The sequence below is a fragment of the Thunnus maccoyii genome, chromosome 2 (assembly GCF_910596095.1).
Source record: "Thunnus maccoyii chromosome 2, fThuMac1.1, whole genome shotgun sequence".
In the NCBI taxonomy this organism is placed as follows: domain Eukaryota; kingdom Metazoa; phylum Chordata; class Actinopteri; order Scombriformes; family Scombridae; genus Thunnus; species Thunnus maccoyii.
Genome location: NC_056534.1, coordinates 30,111,042 through 30,124,165, shown reverse-complemented (window position 1 = coordinate 30,124,165; position 13,124 = coordinate 30,111,042). Strand labels below are relative to the sequence as shown.

The 13,124-nt window shown below is 42.3% G+C and overlaps 1 protein-coding gene across 3 annotated transcripts; it reads left to right on the top strand.

The window, feature by feature from the left end:
- The first annotated feature begins 93 nt into the window (after positions 1–93).
- pdcd11 (programmed cell death 11) lies at positions 94–13,038 on the top strand. Of its 3 annotated transcripts, none has more exons than XM_042432607.1 (36): positions 94–177; positions 709–831; positions 1,462–1,605; positions 1,732–1,896; positions 2,058–2,219; positions 2,325–2,445; positions 2,641–2,816; positions 2,962–3,069; positions 3,296–3,508; positions 3,609–3,733; positions 3,830–3,890; positions 4,003–4,149; positions 4,290–4,541; positions 4,643–4,765; positions 4,857–5,051; positions 5,223–5,393; positions 5,489–5,702; positions 5,857–6,006; positions 6,539–6,651; positions 6,992–7,491; positions 7,646–7,708; positions 7,969–8,065; positions 8,253–8,342; positions 8,486–8,588; positions 8,719–8,896; positions 9,060–9,116; positions 9,215–9,337; positions 9,469–9,591; positions 9,861–10,026; positions 10,283–10,423; positions 10,538–10,684; positions 10,868–11,118; positions 11,292–11,460; positions 11,615–11,768; positions 12,092–12,257; positions 12,427–13,038. In XM_042432607.1, the coding sequence occupies exons 2-36, from the start codon at positions 730–732 to the stop codon at positions 12,596–12,598; spliced, it is 5,442 nt and encodes a 1,813-aa protein (XP_042288541.1). In that variant the 5' UTR covers positions 94–177; positions 709–729; the 3' UTR covers positions 12,599–13,038. The 3 variants fall into 3 exon arrangements, with proteins under 3 accessions (XP_042288541.1, XP_042288547.1, XP_042288538.1); XM_042432613.1 differs by having other exon boundaries at positions 94–212; positions 10,541–10,684; XM_042432604.1 differs by having other exon boundaries at positions 94–212.
- Positions 13,039–13,124: the final 86 nt, after the last annotated feature.

The following is a 13,124-nucleotide window of genomic DNA, read 5'->3' as shown; positions in this document are numbered from 1 at the left end:
CAATTTAAGTGTGTCACTATTGGTCCAAAATAATGTCACTCAAAAGGAGGAATGAAACCGACCATTGAATGGCCGAGGGAAATGTCAATCACTCTTACTTCTTTGTGATTGGACAAAAAATGAAACGCCCGTGTGAGTTTTTCATCCGGGTCGCGATCATGGCGTGCTGAACAACATGTGAGTTTTGAGACCCACAAGCCGGAGATTTTAATGTAAGAAAACGTTCTATTATCAATACTAACAATATATTTTAATTTGTGTTTAATTAAAAATCGAGTTTGTTTCATTCTGAAGAGGCTCTTTGTCTACTGGCAAAACCAATATAGTGGTTAGCGTGAACGCTAAAATATGTTAAAGTTAGCTAACGTTACAGAATCTCATGCATGTTTTCAATGTTAACCTTATAGTCAGCAGCAGCAATAAAACTAACCCAAATAGATTTTGTGAGATTTTAACAGGTAGATGTGCATGAGAAAACAAAGCCCAAGTTCAGTTTTTGCCCCTCATGCAATCATTGTTTTCATATTTGAGATGTAACAGTCGAATATAACAGAAACAGCAGAAGTCTCAGATGTAAAAAACTACGATAAAGTTACATGAGAGGCACAAACTAGCACTTGGCTGCATCCAGAACCTAACTTTTTGTATCAGCAGCAGTTCAGAGGTTAGATAATGTCCGTTCATTGATTGTGACTTTGGTTTTGGTAGACATCTGAAACAACAGCAAACATGGCATCAGTGGAGGAGGACTTCCCTCGAGGGGGGACAACCAAGAAGCCCACTGAGAGTAAAATAGTGAGTCAGCGGACTGAAGTGGACAACCTGTTCCAGGTAGAGTTCAACTCTTTTCCCACATCCTGTATCCACACTACTACTAAGACTTAACCTTGTCTGGACACAGTACAGTTTGTAGTTAGTAGTGTTATATGACTATCCCCAGAAAGAAGATTATGCATTCTTCTGATTCACATCAACACATTGAGATTGTTCTTTCTCATCAGCTGTTCTCAATCTCCCTTCAAATTCATTTTCTGTCACACACTTTGTATCAAGTTTGAATTATGAATAGGGATACAACTAAAGATTATTTTCATTCTCAATTAATCTGCTGATTATTTTCTCAATGAATCGTTTAGTCTATAAAATGTTCAAAAATAGCGGGAACATGCCATATACAACTTCTCTAAGCTCACAATGACATCTTCAATATGCTTGTTTTATCTGACCAACAGTCTGAAACCTAAAGATACTGAACTTATTGTCATATAGGAGAAAGAAAAGCAGCAGCAGATCCTCACATTTGAGAATCTGATATCTGAATAGTTGCTGATTAATTTTCTATTGATCAATGAATCTATTAATCATTGCCGCCCCAATTATGAGCTGTATACTTAGTCTCACCCTAGATAGTATCAGTAAAATGCCCTCAATAGTTAACAATAGTTTGATTTTCTCTCTCAGTCAAACGAACAAGCAGAAACTAAGAAAAGGAAGGGGGCCAAAGATGACAGCAAGAAACTCAAGAAGCAAAAGACTGGTAAAGAGAAAGAAGATGGTCTGACTCTCAACGCGGCAGCCAAGTGTGTGGAAATTCTACATACCAAGGTAACAGATTTGCTGAAAACCAACACACATTTATAATTTTTTAAATGTGTTATGCGGATTTCTTTCCCGGGAATTAAAACATTATTCAGCACAGCATCTGACTCAATATTTGTTTTCTCTTCCCAGAATTTGAAGGAGGGTATGCTGATGCTGGGCTGTGTGAAGGAGGTAACAGACTTTGAGGTGACAGTCAGTCTGCCTTGTGGCCTGCAAGGCTTCCTCAGCATCAAGAACATCTGTGACTCGTACACCAAGCTGCTCAGCGAACAGCTGGATTCGGTGGACACAGAGGTAGGCCTGTGAAGTGCGGAAGGTGCCACTTTGGCTTTTACAGCCAGATTTTTGTGTTTTCTGTTTATTTATTAGATCTGTGGAGTCTAGTGGCTTATTCACACACATATTCCAGAATTTGTAATATCTAAGACATCAATCTCGTACCTTTTACTTCACAGGAGATCTACTCTCTGCCACACTTCTTCTACCCTGGCATGGTGTTCAGGTGTGTGATTGCCAAGCTGGATGTAGCCAAGGGAGGCTCCATCAGCATCCAGCTGTCAGTCAATCCAAAGCTGGTCAACAAGGCTCTCACTTCAAGCACTGTGAAAGCTGGCATGGTGAGACAAAAATGAGCATCAGTTAACCAAACATTCGGTTTAAAATTTTAAACATTCATCAAGAAAAAAAAAAGATTGAATTGTTGATACTGTGTGTTGATTCAGGTCTTGAGTGGATGTGTGGAGAGCGTAGAGGATCATGGATACATCGTTGACATCGGCATCAACGGAACCAAAGCCTTCCTCCCCAAGAAAACAGTAAAAGAGAGACAAAACAATCCTGAAGGTATGACAAAGCAAATCACATCACTATTCATTCCCTGAAGAAAATCAGTTTTGGAGAATGATCTCCATCTCTGAGCAGGGTTTTGCTCCATCTGGACCTTTTTCCAAACCTTATCAAACATATTACAAAAGTGATGCATTGTTGTGACGTGTCAGTATCTCTCAGGTGATTATTTCTTTGTTCTCATGTGTCCAGAGCTGAAAGTGGGTCAGTATGTGACTGCTCAAGTAGAGGAAGTGAAGAACGATGGACGTGTGGTCCGGCTTTCTTTCAGCCCCCCGACCGTCGCCCAGGCCTGCGCTGAATCCCAGCAGGGCTGGAACCTCACTAACCTTCTGCCTGGTCTTCAGGTCAAAGCTACGATCAAAAAGGTAGAGACAGCTTTTATCTTTGTAATGTCATTTATTTGTTTTTTTAAAACCATAATACTATCGAGTACATCTTCTGTTAATGTATATGAGGAGAATTCTGTAGTGGTCTCATATCCTGTTTTACTTTGTTGTGTTTGTATCACAGGTGACCAAACACGGCCTGTTCCTGGACTTCCTGTCCTCATTTAGTGGCCAGGTGGACTTTCTCCACATGGATCCAGAACAGACATCCAGCTACACTGAGGGAGGCGAGGTAAAGCTGATCTAACACAGGGATCCTTTTGCCGTGTACAACAGAGCATCCCTATTACTTTTAAATTTCTCATAACACAAAGTCACTCTCATTGATGTTCTTGATTGAAATGCACCTCATTAAAACTGCCTTTAAAGTATAACATGTTACCACTTAATGTTTTTGTGCCACATGCTGATATTAGAGTATAAACCTAACAGCCTAAACTTATTATCAATCTTTACAGGTACGAGCCTGCGTGCTGTATGTGGAGCCATCCACCCGTCTGGTGGGTTTGAGTCTGCGCAGCTACCTCGTTCAGCCCGGGATCAGAGTTGACCCCGCTCCTGCTGGCGGCGACCGCATCGGTGAGGTGGTGAAAGGCTGCAAGATGACCTCTATGCACCACATGTCTGGAGCCATGTTGGAACTGCCTGACAAAACAGTGGCCTTCGTACATGTGAGTCACAGTGATGTTTTGAATATTTTAAGAAGACTTTCTGTAGGCGTTCTGCCAGCTCAGCCTTGGGTTAATATCATTTTATTGTCCTTCTTGACAGAGGAACCACCTGAAGGAGTCTAGTGAGCCAGCTAATGAAAACAAAGTGCAGGCCATGCCCGAACACACCTGCAGGATCCTGGACTTCAGCGCCATCGACCAAGTTCATTTTGTTAGTCTGCGCAAGTATGTGGCTTGACATTTATGTTACTTATCTCATAGTGTTGAACTCAGCATTCCAGTTTGATATAATACAACTTTTTCTTGTTTTCTTGTTTCCAGGAGTGTGATAAACAAGCCTTTCTATAGATACCATGATATTCAGGCTGGTCAGGTTGTAGAGGTAAAACTCTGTCACAACTGTAACAAAATAAAAATCACTTGCATTCAACAAGACGAGATTAAATTTTGGGTTACATGCTGTCTTTTTTTTCTCATGTGTCTTTTCCTCTAAGGGGACAGTGTCAGTCCTGCTGAATCATGGGATGGTGGTGCATTTGTCTGGCCACATTAAAGGTCTGGTGCCCCGGACCCACCTGTCTGACATCGTCCTAAAGAACCCAGAGAAGAAGTACATGGAGGGCATGAAGGTCAAATGTCGGGTCAGTTCAGTCCTCCGCTTCGTTTTAAAGTCGTCACACTTAAAAATCTGACACATGAAGCATCAACTGTCCTGCAGATTCGATTGTCATCTTTCGTAAGTCTGTTTTATTTTATCTTGTGTGTGTGTGTGTTTCTTCAGGTGCTGTCAGTAGATCCGGAGAATAAGAAGCTGTACCTGACCAGAAAGAAGGCCCTGGTTGAAAGCTCCCTGCCGTTGTTTCTCAGCTATGCCGATGCCCGTCCCGGCCGCGTGTCCCACGGCTACATCGTCTGTGTCAAAGACTTTGGCTGCATTGTTCGTTTCTACAACAGCGTCAAGGGCCTGGTGCCGCTCAGCGAGCTCAGCTCTGAGCCAATCACCAGTCCCGAAGAAGTCTTTTATGTTGGTCAGGTGAGGAGATCAGAGAATCACGTCTGTTTTTAATGATGTGGTTGGAAGTGGCTGGCGTTTCAGTAAGTATTATAAGACTGCTGTTTTTGTTGATGGTGTAGGTGTTAAAGGCAAAGGTACTTCAGTGCGACACAGACAAGGCAAAGATGGTGCTGTCGTTTAAAGCTGCAGTGGGAGACACGGAGGAAGTTCCCAAGCCCCAGTTTGACTGTGAGGTGGGAAAGGTAAGATAAAAAGACCTGGTACTTCCAGTATATCAAGTTTCGACCTTAGAACCTTGCTCATCTTAATATCTGCTCTGTGTATGTAATGTAGAAGCTGGAGGCCAAGGTGCTAAAAAAGACACTTAACGGTCTGGAGGTGTCCATCCTTCCCGAAGAGATCCGTGCAGTACTACCCACCGTGCACCTCTCGGATCACATGTCCAACTGCCCTCTGCTGTGGGAGAGCTTGCGGGAGGGAGACACCATCTCCAACCTTGTCTGCTTGAACAAGAACAAACAGAGCATTGTATCCTATCTTTTAACAGTCTGTGGTTTTTATGTGAATATGATCCCGACTGAAAAGCTAACCTGAACCCTACTTTGATTGATTTTGATTTCTCAGAAAGTAAATTCACTCATCTCTTAAATATGAAAAGCAGAGTTGTCTTCGTTTTCCTTAGCTGTTCCTCTTTTAAAGACTCTCACCAAGAAACCTACAGTGAGATGGTCACTGGAGGAAGGAGTGGTTGCTAAGGATTTCTCAGAGATCACCGTTGGAATGCAGCTGATTGGCTGGATCAAGAACATCATGTCCTACGGCGTCTTTGTAGAGTTCCCATATGGCCTTGTTGGTCTCTCACCCAAGTCGGTGAGTAATGGGCCGTTACCTGCAGAGATTCTGTCTTTCCTACTTCTTCATACTTTAGCCAAAGCTCAACATCTTTCTCTATCTCTGTGTCCCAGGCCATGACCGACAAGTTCCTCAGTGATACAACAATCGCCTTCCAGATGGGCCAGACAGTCATCGCTAAGGTGACCAACCTGGATGAGGAGAAGAAGCGTTTCTTGGTCACACTGAAAATTTCAGAGGTCATAACCCCAGAGGGGGACGCCCAGACCAGACTCATTAATGGTCTGCAGGAGAGAAGAGCTGTGACTGAAATGTTGGCTATGAGAGGTATGTCTGTTAGTTTGTCTCTGTCTCCCTGAAGTAAATTTAGATTTAAAAATAAACAGTTTGAATAAAAAAAAATTGATGTTTTGATTTGTTAATTCTTCATTTGAAGTCTGGGTTTAGTTTCTAAAATCTTGTTATCTCCGTCATTACTCAGATAACAGTGATCTTCGCCAGCAGCTGACTGCTCTGACTGTTGGCCAGAAGCTGAAGCTGACTGTGGATAGTGTGAAGGACAGCGGTGCTGTCTTTAAGTCTGATGATTTGGTTGGTGCTACTATACAGGCCACCAAGCACCATGTCATGGGTATGTATTAAACCAGAATTATAGTAAATTCTTATAAAATGATGTAGTAATTAACGGTTTAGTTGTCAGATTATTTTAATCTGCCATTAAGGTGATGATAGTCTACCTGTTGGCATGGTATGTCTACATCAACCAAAGTATTGTGTTAATGATATAAATGTTGAAACATTGTTATCATTAAACTTTTGTGGCTTGGAATAAGTGTGCAGGCGTTGTCTTCTGATAGCCTTGCACCTACATGATGTGTGTATCATTACTCTCCTTCAGATGATACAGTGTCGACTTTGTTTACATAAAAGCTCCACAGGATAGCCAATTCAGTCATATTGACATAATCAAGCTTTTCACCAAATTAAAACCAATGTGTGCACTGATGAAAGCTCCAAATTGACTGCAGAAAAAAGAACAGTGGATTTAGTGTATCTCTGTTATCTGGCACATTTTGCATGCTGACCTTTAACATATTTAACTTTTCATTTTGGAAAATCCCATTTTGTAAGTGATTATTTCCTGTTGACTGTGTGTTTTTCAGGTGTTAGCTTGACCTCAGGACAGAAAGTAACTGCAGTTATCCTCCATGTTGACATCCTGTCCTCTTGTGTCCATGTGTCCATCCTTTCCAAGCTAGTGGTGAAAAAGAAATCTGTGAGTATTAAACTCCTAATACCGTTTGCGAACTTGTTTTATACTTTTATACATTAAATGATACAGCTGGCTAAGTCATTTCCTTTAACAGCTGAGGACTGTAGTTTTTAGCAAAAGTAACTCAAACAGGAGTAAATATTGCCTTTGAGGATTATTTTCAACTGTGGCTTTGGCTACACAATCAATACTAGGTAGTATAATCAATGAATTGTTTTCAGGGGATTTGTTGACGATAAAAAAAATACAGAATATTACCAGACTTGTTCTCTAACGCACAATTTGATCTTAATCAATGTGAATGTAAATATCCATTGTTGTGTTTTCATGTGTATTTTTACAGTTAACTGAAGAGTCAAAGTACACAGCGATAGTGCAGCACATTGACAAAGACTTTGCCATCATCTCACTGGATGACACAGCTCAGCTGACAGTGATCCAAACTAGCAGCCACCTGAACGAGGTATTCCTGTCCGAGTCAGAGAAGCTGAAGGCGGGGATGTGTTTGGCCACGGAGGTCATAGAACCCAGCTGTCAAGAACTGCAAGGGCTCCCCCTAGTGTCATGGCAGCGCACTGCACCAAAACGACAGCGCACCATTTCAGAAAACCAAACCAGCTCCAAGGGTCACTGCTTCGGTGAAATCCTGCAGGGTAAAGTGCGGACAGTGAAGCCCACCTGCGTTCAGGTCACACTAGAGGACGGAAGCATCGGTAGCGTGCATGTGTCCGAGGTGGTGGAGCCTGCAGAGGTGCGTGAGGGATCCTTCCCCACATCCTCGGTTAAAGTGGGCAGCGTGGTCACCGCCAGGGTCATCGGAGGACGAGAGGCCTCCAGTCACAGGTAAACATGGCTGTAGTGTCTCATTGTACATGGCGGTGCCTTTTCCAGACTAATGCTGCAGCTGTAGTTGACACACAAGCTCCTACTTTTTCATGTCTTTTTTTTTGTGTAGTTTCATGGAACTAAAAATGATCTCAACTCTTTCTTTTTCTAGATTCTTGCCCTTTTCCCATCCCAAGTTTACATACACCATTCCTGAGCTCACACTTATACCCAGGTAATTGTATGGTGAAATTAATTTCTTAGCACAACGATAATGGACAACTTTATCAATATAGACTGAAAAACTTGAATATTATTTTAATGCTACAGTAAAATTATTACTGATTGTAAACAAGTCATCTGGAGAAACCAGTTGTTATCCAGACATTGTTGTTTGCATAGTTTTTTTTGTAATAAAATATTGCACAGAGACTAAAAAAAGATCATTAGCATTATATATATATTTTTTAATGTTTCTCCTTGTGCTCTCCGCAGCAAACTGGACCAGAGTGTAGATTTCAAAACAGTTACAGCGAAAGAAAAACTGAGCAGCTATAAGGTCGGAGAAGATATTACATGCTTTGTATCAAAGGTAAGTCGAGGACATCATATTGCTTTATTTCTTCTTAGCAAGTCCATCAAAGTTTTCCTCTTGATCCAAAGTGGAAAAAATGGATAAAAACACATTTCAAATACAGAAAGTAGAAGTTTTAGGAACAGAAGCTTGAAATGTCAGTCTGTTCTGTAGTCGTTCAGTGTGTTTATATTTCTGTCCACAGTTTAATCCAGAGAGGAAGTGTTTGGAGGTCACCACTGATCCTTGTGTTACTGGAACAGTTGAACTTCTGGCCATGATCACTTACCCTAAAGTAAGTTTAAACTTGTTCCCACTTTCCGCTCATTTTCAGGGGCTGAAAATGAGCGGAGTCTAAGGTTAAGACTAGATTAGTTGAACCTTAAATTCACTGTAAATGTACAGTTAGCAAATGTTTAAAATGCATGTATTTTTTAGGATGCCAGCCACCCAGAGAAACTCTACAAGCTTGGCCAAGCTGTCCACGCCAAAGTGGTGGAAGTGACCTCCAAACCTCAGCGCCTTGCACTTTCAGTCACAGGTAAGAGGAGCTCAGACTGCTTTGATTTTATTGTTTACTCCTTTTCCTCATCAGTTTAAAAAGAAAACTGTTGTCTGTTCTACTTCGGTGATCTGTGCCTCTCTACATATCAATTCCTTTTGTTTTCCAGGTGCCTATAAACTGGAGAAAGGCGGTGTGACTTTGGGGATGGTGACAAATATTCAGCCACAAGTTGGCCTCCTGGTCAAGCTTCCCTTTGGTGGCATGGGGGCTGTTGCTGTCACTGACCTGGCTGACGCCTACAAGCCAAACCCCTTGGAGGTGTACAGCAAGGATCAACTGCTCAGGTCAGTAGATGCAGCAGCTGCCTCTGGCTTTGACGGCCCAGGACAGTCTCACTGATCGAACCGCTTTTGCCGACTTATGCTTTCAATGCGTGTCAGCAGCTACAGTCCAACAGAATACACTTGTTTATCCTCTCTCTGTTTTTTTTTTTTTTTTTTACCACAGGTGTTACCTTCTGGGAAATGAAAACGGCAAGTGGCAGTTGTCTCTACGTCCATCAAGGTATGAGACGATGTCATTTGTAAAAGTCAGAAAAACAAATCAGAGCTTTATAGAACAATTAATCTTATTGCATTGTATGATTGATTATTCTCCTCCAGGTTGAACCCAGAGCAGACCAAGCCGGTGAAGGACCCAGAAGTTTTGTCTGTAAAAAAACTGAAGACAGGCCAGATCATCAGAGGCTACGTCAAGTCTGTGGGAGAGCAAGGGGTCTTCATCAGGTACGCCAGTAATTCATCCTGCTCTGTGCTGAGATTAGTGCTAAAATAGAACCTTAGAACAAAAGCAGAAGAGATGACAGGAGGGTGATCAAGTGTTATATTCATCCTCCTTCCACATGTTTGTGTTCCAGGTTGTCAACAAGCATCACAGGAAGAGCCCAGCTTCAGCAGTCCACCCAGTACTTTGTTAACAACCACAAAGTTCTCTCTGAGCACCTGCCTCCAAACACCCTGCTCACTACAAAGATCCTCAGGTAAAAAAAAAAAAACAACATTTTAGACTTAATTGGCAATGAGATAAATGTCCAGAGCTGTATTGCATGCTTCAGGGCTAAAAAGCATAAGACACATAAATGTAGAGTGTTTTTGGATTTGAATCAATGGGAAGGTGTGGCTTTCTTTTTTGTATCAATATAACTTTTGCCTGGTGTAGCTTTATGTTACAGCCAGAATCAATTTTGTCATGTCATTTTTTTTGTTGTTGCCATTTTTAGTCTGTAGCTCTGTCTATGCTTGTCCTCAGTATCGACAAAAAAGAGGCGTTGGTCAACCTCTCCCTGCTCCCTGCGGACACCGGGAAGCCAGACATCCTCCCAGAATCTCTCGGTCTGCCATTGCGTCTGATCGGAGAGGAGAAGAAGAAACACGACTCCAAAAAGAAAAAGCGCACACTATCCGAGAGCGAGCAGGTAACAAAACAACCTACATCTTCTTTCTACTTCGCACCAAACTTTCTTTCCTGTTTCCCATTAAATAGTAAATAAAGTACAACCACCTCCACATAGATCAGTGTCCTCTTCATTTATCATTCATTCTTTATTATTATTATTATTATTATCATCGGGTAATAACTACTGCATCGATTTAGGCCTCAGTCTGTCTGCATACTCTGAAACTTCAAATGCATGTATATGTACGTATTGTGGTTTATTGTCCATTTGCCAGAAACAAGCAGAGTCCCCAGTCCCAAAGAAAAAGAAGAAGAAGAAAACAAAGACTGAGGACAATGACAGTGGAGTGGAGGTGTACTTCAGGGAAGAGGAGGATAAGGAGGATGAGGAAGAACCCAAACCTGATCCTGTAAAAGTGAGCAAATTCACTGCTGCTTTAATTTTCCATTCCTACAAATCTACATATATTTGGTACAGTGATATTATTATGCAGAACCTGAATAATAAATATTCCGCTGCTTTCTCTCAGCAGGTGACAGCAAGCTCAGCAGGTCCATCCAGACTGCAGGTGGCAGCAGGTTTCTCCTGGGACATGGGACTGAACTCCCTGAAGCCTGCTGCTGCAGCGAAGGATCCAGACTCCAGCGATGGAGAGGACCAAGAGGGAAGCAGCAAGGTGAGGCAACAAGGAGCGTGTGTAATGTTAGAATTATTTAGGGAATACTAAATTCTGTCATTGTGCTCTGTGTGCAGCTCAAATATCATCTAAGTCTTTGTATTTTCTATGTTTCTTCTGCTACATCTGACCATTTTCTGCCATTTATTTCACCACTTATCATCTTTACTTGTGCTGCACCAGCCCCAGAAAAAGTCTCGACACGAGCTGGAGCAGGAGAAAAAGGCAGCGGAGAAGGCCCTGGTGCAGCGGGAGACCGAGCTGATGGACCCCAACCTGAGGCCCCAGGACACTGCTGCCTTCGAGCGTCTGCTCCTGGCTTCGCCCAACAGCTCGCTCCTTTGGCTCCAGTACATGGCTCACCATCTGCAGGCCACCCAGATCGAGCAGGCCCGTGCTGTGGCCGAGAGGGCGCTTAAAACAATCTCCTTCAGGTGACTGGATTATAAATGTCCTTTTTTTTTTTGTTATTCATCAGGGATAGTCTTATTAAGATCATAAATTTATTTTCAAGAGAGAAGGCAGCAGGAAGGTAAACAAAAATGTAGACAGATTTTATTGACAGATGGTTGTATTGTTTGTAAAACGCCACTCTGTTCTGGTTCAGAGAGGAGCAGGAGAAGCTTAATGTGTGGGTGGCCCTGCTGAACCTGGAGAACATGTACGGCACAGAGGAGAGTCTCAAGAAGGTGTTTGAGCGGGCGCTGCAGTTCTGTGAGCCCATGCCCGTCTACCAGCAGCTGGCTGACATCTACGCCAAGTCTGACAAGACCAAGGTATTACCTACTGAGCGGTTTCACATTATATTCACCTGAGCAGAGATGAGAGCTCGGTTTTCTGAAGCTGATGCTCAAATATTTTTTCTGTAGCCACTAATGTCTGCATGTGTCTCTTTCTGTGTTGTGTGCTCTGTCTTGTGTTTGTATCCAGGACGCTGAGGGCCTGTACAAGACGATGGTGAAGCGTTTCCGTCAGAATAAGGCGGTGTGGCTGAGCTATGGCACCTTCCTGCTCCAGCAGGGTGAGAGTGACTCTGCTAGTGCTCTCCTGCAGAGGGCGCTGAAGAGTCTGCCCTCCAAAGAAAGTAAGATGGCCTGTCTAAACAGTGAAGATGTAACCTCACGAAAGTTAGATGTATATGTGTATATCTACCTGTACATGCATGAAAACATTTTTGGAAAATCCCTAGAGGTACAAGTTTGGTGAAAAGTACCTGCACTCAAAGCATTACAATATTTTACACAGTTTAGTGTCAGCGGATGGTAATTTTATGCTTCATTTATTAGATGTGAGTGAGTGCAGTTATGTCAGTGCACAGCGTGTGTAACCATTCAGATTCTGTTTCCCTGTCCCAGCTGTGTATCACTGCAGGTTTTAACCTTTATGCATTGTCATCCTCCGTCTCAGGTGTGGATGTGATCGCAAAGTTCGCCCAGCTGGAGTTCCGTTACGGCGATGCAGAGAAAGGTCGCACCATGTTTGACAAAGTCCTGACAAGCTACCCAAAACGCACAGACCTCTGGTCCGTCTTCATTGACCTCATGGTCAAACATGGATCACAGAAGGATGTCAGGTGAGGGCGAGCACTTTTGCCACTTTTTTATTTTTTGCATTCTGACTCCACTTTTCAAATTTATCACATTTTATTCCATTCCTTGTAGCCTTTCTGTTCATAAATCCCATATTAAGTAATCAATGGCTTATATGATTAAAAAGATGTTGTGGGCCTCTTTCTTCTGCAGGGCGCTCTTTGATCGTGTGATTCACCTCAGTGTTTCTGTAAAGAAGATCAAGTTCTTCTTCAAGCGCTACCTGGAGTATGAGAAGAAACATGGCACTCCACAGAGCATCCAGACAGTCAAAGAGAAGGCCATGGAGTTTGTGGAGGCCAAAGGCACCGAGGCTGCCAACTAAAGACCAAATACACACAACCGTTCACATATTCTGTATATGCGTGGACTGCAGTGGGTCTGCTCTATGTACCGTTGGAAACAAGTTTATGGCTGCAGATGTTCATACAGATTCCTGCTCAAAATTATCAACTTTTTTTTATTGTCATGGACTGGAGACTTTTGAACCCGAATATCAGGGTTTGATGCTGTAATGTCGCAGAACACAACAAACCTTCACAAAGGGGGTTGCAATCACCTATAAATGTTTGAAACTAATATTTAAAACTTCATCAACTTACAATTTTAATCAATTTTGTATGTGAGTGAGTCTGAGCTATGAGAGTATTGAATGTTTAGATTACTGCTTTTTTGAATGGATTTATAAAAAGGTTCCTTAACACATTTGTGGGAGCATTTCTACTACTCTTGATTGGTCAATAAATCCACCACCCTTACAATACATTACGTGACGTTTTATTTAAAAGCAACAAATACAAAATAACAATATATAGGGACACGTTTACATACAATACATACAGGCAAGACTA

Bases quoted from the DNA above. Each gene is read 5' to 3' on its own strand.
- pdcd11 (XM_042432607.1), top strand. From the start codon at position 730: ATGGCATCAGTGGAGGAGGACTTCCCTCGAGGGGGGACAACCAAGAAG. The intron at 5,394-5,488 runs GTGAGTAATGGG...TCTGTGTCCCAG, and splicing joins TTGGTCTCTCACCCAAGTCG to GCCATGACCGACAAGTTCCT. The intron at 7,709-7,968 runs GTAATTGTATGG...TGCTCTCCGCAG, and splicing joins GAGCTCACACTTATACCCAG to CAAACTGGACCAGAGTGTAG.